Source organism: Orycteropus afer, unplaced genomic scaffold (genome assembly GCF_000298275.1).
Source record: "Orycteropus afer afer isolate SDZICR_OR568_19922 unplaced genomic scaffold, OryAfe1.0 scaffold00051, whole genome shotgun sequence".
In the NCBI taxonomy this organism is placed as follows: Eukaryota; Metazoa; Chordata; class Mammalia; order Tubulidentata; family Orycteropodidae; genus Orycteropus; species Orycteropus afer.
This window is the reverse complement of record NW_006921638.1, coordinates 5,159,173-5,167,182: the sequence shown is the minus strand read 5'-3', so window position 1 is coordinate 5,167,182 and position 8,010 is coordinate 5,159,173. Positions and strand designations below refer to the sequence as shown.

At 37.2% G+C, this 8,010-nt stretch overlaps 1 protein-coding gene across 1 annotated transcript in view; it reads left to right on the top strand.

Annotated features, from left to right (window-relative positions):
• Window positions 1–7,224, top strand: part of LOC103195081 (E2F associated phosphoprotein) — a 14,676-nt gene extending 7,452 nt beyond the window's left edge. The window contains exons 3-6 of the mRNA XM_007938539.1: window positions 1,540–1,635; window positions 2,703–2,820; window positions 4,004–4,114; window positions 6,948–7,224. Of these exons, the coding sequence (XP_007936730.1) occupies window positions 1,540–1,635; window positions 2,703–2,820; window positions 4,004–4,114; window positions 6,948–7,224 (602 nt within the window). The remainder of the gene's footprint in view (window positions 1–1,539; window positions 1,636–2,702; window positions 2,821–4,003; window positions 4,115–6,947) is intronic.
• Window positions 7,225–8,010: the final 786 nt, after the last annotated feature.

The window sequence follows — 8,010 nt, the reverse complement described above, 5'->3', positions numbered from 1 at the left end:
TGATATCTTCCCATAATTCATCTGGCTTTCGGTCGTTGGTGTTCAATTGCATCAAATCTATTCTTTAGATGATCTCTAAATTCAGGAGGGATAAATTCAAGATCATACTTTGGCTCTCTTGGACTTGTTTTCATTGTCTTTAACTTCAAGTTGAATTTGCATATGAGCAGTTCTTATGATATTGAACGTTAATCAAGAAGGGGCAATTCTCTGTAATTGTTGTTAGGTGCCATCGAGTCTGTTCCAACTCATAGTGACCCTGTGTGCAACAGAATGAAACACTGTGTCATCCTCGCAAATGTTGCTGTGTTTGAGCCCGTGGTCCCAGCCACTTTGTCAGTCCATCTTGTTGAGGATCTTCCTCTTCTTTGCTGACCTTGTACTTTACCAGCCATGTTCTTCTCTAGGCACTGGAACTGGTCCTTCCTGATAACATGTCCAAAGTACCTGAGATGAAGTCTCACCATCCTCACTTCTGGCTGTACTTCTTCCAAGACAGATTTATTTGTTCTCTGGCAATCCATAGTGTATTCAGTATTCCTCGCCAGTGCTATAATTCAGGTGCATCAATTTTTCTTTAGTCTTTCTTATTCATTGTTCAGCTTTCGCATACGTAGGAAGCAATTGAAAATTCCATGGCTTGGGTTAGGCCTTGGTCCTTAAAGTGACATCTTTTCTTTTTCTACTTTAAAGGGATCTTTTGCAGAAAATTTGCCCAATACAGTATCTGCTTTTGTGGCTTTTGATTTTGGATCCAAGTAAAATAAATCCTTGACAACTTCAGTCTTTTTTCCATTTGTCATGATGTTGCTTATTGGTACAGTTTTAAGGATTTTGGTTTTCATAATATTGAAGTATAATCCATATTGAAGGCTGTAGTCTTTTATATTCATCAGTAAGTGCTTCAAGTCTTCTTCACTTTCAGCAAGTAAAATTGTGTCATCTGCATATTGCACGTTGTTAATGAAGTCTTCTTCCAATCGTGATGCCACATTCTTCTCCATATAGTGTTCTCCACTGGATTGTTTACTCAGCATACAGATTGAATAAGTGTGGTGAAAGGATACAACCCTGACTCACACCTTGTCTGATTTGAAACCACACAATATCCCCTTGTTCTGTTCAAATGACTGATTCTTGGTCTGTGTACAGGTCCACATGAGCACAATTAAGTGTTCTGGAATTCCTATTTGTCACAGTGTTATCCATAATTTGCAATCATCCATACAGTTGAATGCCTTTGCATGGTCAATAAAACACATGTAAACATCTTTCTGATTTAGCCTAGATCCATCTGACATCAGCAATGATATCTGTCATTCCATGTCCTCTTCTGAATCCAGCTTCCATTTCTGGAAGTTCCTATTGTACTGTTGCAAATGTAATTGTGTAGGATACAGAAATTCAATTAATCATTGATGTGAAAGTATTTATCCATCAAATGAAGTTGATAAAATTTGAGGTGATGAAAGTATATGGGTCTTTTGTCTTCTGAACTCTGTATGGTTTAATCTGTAAACTTTGCTTCTGGTCCAGTAGGGTCTTCTTCAGGAAATGGGAAAGTTGGAACAGCTCTGACAAAGTACTATGATGATATATATTTTGATTCTGATTCTGAAGATGAAGACAAAGCAGGTGAGTAACTTTTATTTAGCAGGCTTAGCAGTTATATTGAATGGAAAAGCTTTACCTAACAATCATTTGAAATTATTATTTCCCTCTGAGTTTTATTTTTTAAGAAATTATAGGACATTGATGTGAGAAGCACTAGTAAGAATAGTTGGAGATACAGCATGTGGTGACTTGGGCCCCAAGAACAGTCATGGGCACACCTGGGGTGAGGGCCAGTGTCCCCTCACTCATTATCTCCCTCTCCCTTCCTGTTCCTTAGAACAGCAGCATTTGTTTTCAGACTTGCAAATAGTTTCTATATTTCACTCTTCTGAATTTTTATAACTTGTTGCTTTTATATTAGCTTCTCTGTTCTTTGGAATTGATTTTGTATAAACTTTGAGCAATGTGGGAGATGAAACTAATTTCATTAGATTAGTAATTATACTGAAGTACACAGATAATTTATATGGTAAAATATGTTTTTATATAGTATTACCTAAATTCCTACCTGCTAGGGTACATTTAAGGAGCTCTGGTGGCGTGGTGCCTAAGGCATTTGACTGCTAACCACAAGGTTGGCAGTTCAAACCCACCAGCCACTCCACGGAAGAAAGACTGGCCATTTCTGTAAAGATTACCACCTCAGAAACCCTAAGGAGGTCACTATGGGTTGGAATCGACTCGATGGCAGTGAGTTTGGTTTTTTCTTTGTTTTAGGGTCCATTTAAAAAGTCTACTATCTATGGATGGCTTTAGTTTGTTTTTTTTTTTATTTAAGTAACATTTTATATATGGGAACTGCTGGAGAATTTAGACATCAAGAATACTTTCTAGATTGCTTTGAGTGACCAGGCAGTGCAATAGTTAAGCACTCAGCTGTTAACTGAAAGGTCAGTGGTTTAAATCCACCAGCTGCTGCAAGGTAGAAAGATGTGGCAGTCTGCTTCCATAAAGATTACAGCCTAGGAAACTCTAATGAGTAGTTATACTCTGTCCTTTTGGATCACTATGAGTTGGAGTTGATTGATGGCACACAACAGCAAAATTTAGGCATGATAAATAGCCATATCCTTATGTTTCAAAATTAGCACAGGTAACCAAGGAAAAAAAGAAGAAGCAACACCGGATTCCAACAAATGATGAATTACTATATGATCCTGAAAAGGATAACAGAGATCAGGCCTGGGTTGATGCACAGAGAAGGGGGTAAGAACTTAAAGTTAATATTTAGATCTTCAGGAAAAAAAAATAACCGAAAGATGATTTTCACTACATTCACATTTTCACTACATTCATATATATTTTAAATGTCTGTGTATATATGTATATATGTTTATATGTACACATAAACAAAAAACTTTCAGAAAAACTGCTGAAAAGTTTATTTTGAAAGTAACAAGCAGACTTCAGTTAGATAATTGATTTTTAAAAACTGTTGTTGACTTAAAACCACTATAGTCAATCCCTTCATTCAAGAAACAAAATTTACTTTTTCAAATAGACACAATTTTAAATTACTTTGAGATTAAGAGTGTATGAAGATGAAGAATGGATGTTATATTTAGAACCTGAACTGTTCTTGTTAGCTGGTTATAAATTTGATTTTTATTTAAAGACTAATTTGTCTCAAAAGTAGAAGATTGACAACTTACCAACATTGTCCAGTGCTTCCCCAATCTGGCTGTGCCTCAGAATTACCTGGGGAATCACTTGAAACACAGACCTTGAGTCCTGCTCTGAAGGTTTTGATTCAGTTAAAGAGGGATATGAATATTTTATTAAGTCTGGAGGGATTTCGTTGTCATGGGCGGTGGGCCTCTTTTCCCTGTTTCACCATGCATTGGTTCCTCCAGCTGCCCTTCACATTTATGTAATGCATATTTTTTGATCACCCACTATGTGAAATGAACATTTTAACTTTTAAGTGCTTTGTGATATTGAGATGGTCAGAGAGCTTATAGTTTAGTTGCTGATTCAATACTGAACTCTTGAAGTCACTGCACAGCCCACATTTAAGGAGTGGGGAGTTGTGCTCCACCTCCACCTCCTTGAGGAGACAGCATCTACATAAACTATTTGAAATTCTTCTCTATGGGAAATGTATCTATTCTTCATACTTTATCTTCTTGTTCAATTTGTTCTAGCCTTTGTCATTAGAAATGCTTTCAGTTGGCTCCTGGGTCCCTTTGACTTACCTCTATCAATATGAGGGTTTTTTTTTTTTTTTTTGAGGACTTCCTTACTTTCTGACACTACAAGGCACTCCAGGTCCATGTGGTATATTTTCCTAGCACTGTAAGGAGCCCTGGATCCTTTTATTGGAGAATGGTACTAGAAACCAAGACCTGGCTTTAATGTGTTTTTTGCTTTACTTTTTTTTCTGTTTTAGCTATCATGGTCTGGGAATACAACAGCCACATCAGCAGCAGCCTGTTCCTAACAGTGATGCTGTCTTGAATTGTCCAGCCTGCATGACCACTCTGTGCCTAGATTGCCAAAGGTAATAGATGAAGGGTAACAAAAAACAAAAATACAACTTGGTGGTCTTTTGTTTAAATCAGAAATACACTTTTAAGGTACTCAGGAATCTTGTTAAGGTTCTGTACTCATATATCCTTGGTGCTGCATGATAAATCTTTATACAAATAATTTTGGTTATATATAGTTCTATTATAAGTTGTTGTTGTTGTTGTTGTTGTTGTTTGCCGTCGAGTCGGCCCCGGGTCATAGCGACCCCTCCTTGGGTTTCCAAGGCAGTATCACTACGGAAGTAGGATTGCCCAACCTTCCTTCCGAGGAGTGGCTGGTAGGTTTGAACCGCCAGCCTTCTGGTGAGCAGTCAAGTGCCTTAGGCACTATGCTACCAGAGCTCCTCTGTTATAAGTAGCTTTTTTAATTAAGCACTTGCCAACTCAAGAAGATTCAGTGAAACTGCATACATATTTTTTTTTTTGGAATGACAAAATCTCCCAAAGGGAGCTCTGGTGGTATAGTGCATAAGGTATATGACTGCTAACTAGAAGGCTGGCAGTTCACACCCAGCAACCACTCCTTGGAAGGAATATTGGGCACTCTACTTCCGTAATGATACCACCTCAGAAACCCAAGGAGGGGTCGCTATGAGTCAAATCAACTCAATGGCTGTGAGGTTGGTTTTTTTTGGTAATCTCCCAAATACATTCTTGCCCTTTTCCTTTTTTTGTTTCCTTTGGAAATCTTACAAACAACTAGCTTAGTCCATGTTCTGAATCAAATTAATGGAAATTAAGTGATAATATCGGTAGTGGGTTTTTACTATGAACTGAGTACCTAGTTCTAGTTTATTCTTACTAACTAGCTTGAGGTTTCTGATCATCTGCATTAATTAATTTTAGTATTCTTTTGGGTGCTCAATCTTTTTGCATAGAAATTGACACTTAAAATATGTTTATGGGATAAAGAAAAATAAAATGACTTAGTGTACTTAAGTGATTTCTCTTTGAAACTAAAGCACATCATAGGGTGATGATCAACCAGTGAAAGTCATGTTCCATATTAGTGTAGGGTTCCAGTAAAATAGAGTAAAAGTGAAAATTTAAAGTTTAGAGAAATAATAATGTAAGACTTCTAAGAAGAAAATACCAGATCCTGGAAAATGGAGTGTTAAGTAAATAGTTCAGAAAAATGATTTTTATTCTGATGTATAGAGCTCCTTATAAGAAATAGGAGGGAAAAAAATATATCAATATGAGATAATAGCTTCTTATAGATGTGAGATAGGTAGAGTCATAAGTACACATATACATAAGAAACTAGAACTATTTTTGATTGAATATATTTTTGAAAGACTGAATTGTCATCTTACCTGGAGAAGTGCCAACTTGCCTAATCCAAATTCCTGGTAGTTGTGGTCAGCAAGATGGTGGAGGTCAGCATTTGGAATTAATGAATGCATAGGAGCTCTGGTAGCATAGTGGCTAAGACACTTGCCTGCTAACCAGACGGCTGGCGGTTCAAACCCACCAGCCACTCCTCGGAAGGAAGGTTGGGCAATCCTACTTCCGTAGTGATACTGCCTCGGAAACCCAAGGAGGGGTCGCTATGAGTCGGGGCCGACTCGACGGCACATAACAACAACAACACAACAGTTCACTCTTTTTTAATCAAATAGATTTTACTGTTGCATGAAGCTTGAGGGAAAAAATAGAAGAGCCACTTACTAACCAGGGAAAGAGCAGGGAAATACTAAATGAATGAAGAGAACAAAGGATGCATTAGCTATATACTTTATTGGTGGAGTAAAGCCAAGAGTAGGCTTTATAAGGTTTGAAGCTTAAACTTTTAAAACTTTAGCTTCTATTAAAATGGTGACAAGAGGAGGGCAGAGCCTCGGGCCATAATGGGAAATGAAATAGTCAAAGATTATTTAAACATTACCTGTCAAGTTTCCAACTACTTTTGTCATTCCAAATTTGAAGAGCATATCAAATTTTCTTCTGACACAAAGTTACTTTTTTTTCTTTTAGCAGTTTAAAACAATATCCATTTATTAGCTTGCAGTTCTTTTTTTTTACATTTTATTTTTAAAAAATTTTTACTGTGGTTTGGGTGAAAGTTTACAGAGCAAATTAATTTTCCATACAGCAGTTCATACACATTTTGTTTCATGACATTGACTACAATTCCCCACAATGTAACAGCTCTCTTCCCACTTCCTCCCTGTAGCTACCTCTTCCCTGTATCCTTCTTTTCTATGCATTTCTGTTCCTGAACTATCTTCCTGTGCAAATACTGTCTTTCTGTTCTCCCATGATTGATTGTTCTAAGGAGTATATCTATCTGATATAAATGTTCACCCTATATGCCTGTCTTTTATTTGGCTGGAAGCCATGGGAGTGAGTTCAATTCCAGACCTAAGGGTAACTAGGGTCCATAATCTTGGGAATCTCACCAGGTTTTATCAGACCAGTAAACCTGGTCTTTTTGTATGATTTTGAGTTTAGTTCCATATTGTTCTTCCACTTTATCCAGGATCTCCTGCACTGATCTCTTTCTGAGTGGTTGACAGTCATAGCCGGGCACCATCTAGTTCTTCTGGTCATATAGGCTGAGGTTCACATGGGCCACTATGCAAAATTACTTTTAAGGCAGTAGTACATTCATTCTTTATACAATTATTGAAAGTTTCTTCTTGTTCCTATAACAACTCTTAAAATTTCTTGAAATTTGCTGTTTTGTTTCCATACCTTTAGTGGGTGTTTCAGTAAGTTTTTGGTGTTCTCAAAATTTATCTAATTGGATAAATATTAAAATAGAACATATAATCTAATTTCTTCATTTTATTTTCCTCTGAGGCATGAATCATACAAAACTCAATACAGAGCAATGTTTGTGATGAATTGTTCTGTCAACAAAGAGGAGATTCTAAGATACAAAATCCCAGAGAACAGAAAGAAAAGGCGGGGCCACAAGAAGATGAGGTCTAACCATGAAGATGCTGCAAACCAGGCAGAGATGGAGGCAGAAGAAATCTACCACCCAGTCATGTGCACTGAGTGTTCCACCGAAGTGGCAGTCTACGACAAGGATGACGTCTTTCATTTCTTCAATGTTTTAGCAAGCCATTCCTAAATAGTGCAGTTGGTATTTAATTGCCTGGTATTACATATAAGGCAAGTACAGACAGTTATTTTTCTCCTTCCTGTTCATATCATTTAATGACATTCTAAATTGTTGAAGAAGCAATGTTTCATCTTTATGAAAGATAATGGTTATTAACCTTCATCCCCCCCTTTTTTAAGTTTTCTCCAATACTGACAGGACTGATTATTCATTCTCTTTTTGATGGTCAGTTGGAAATAGTGGGCTTTTATTTATTAAAGCTCCTTAGAATTAAAATGTTGTGGAGTTATAAGTAACCCTATTTTTTTATTTTCAGATATACTGTTACCTTTGGTGTGATTAAACTAAAAACTGTTTCCTGACTTCTGTCTGTATTATTGTTTGCTAAGAAGTATCTTTATTTTTCACTTATCTCCCACATGGAGTGACAGTATTTGTTGTTGTTGTTGTTGTTATGTGTCATTGAGGCAGCCCCGAGTCATAGTGACCCCTCCTTGGATTTCCGAGGCGGTAACTACGTAAGTAGATTGCCCAACCTTCCTTCCGAGGAGTGGCTGGTGGGTTTGATCTGCCAGCCTTCTGGTTAGCAGTCAAGTCCCTTAGGCACTACGCTATCAGAGCTCCTTGACTGTATTTAGTAACTATTAAAAATTACATGGAGTTGATATGTCAAGTGCTTTGAGTAATACAGATCCGTGGTAGTTAAGGTTATATGTCAACTTGAGTGGGCCTGGTTTTGAGTGGCTAAGCAGCTGTATATAGTTATTCCTCATGATGAGATTGGTACTCATCTCC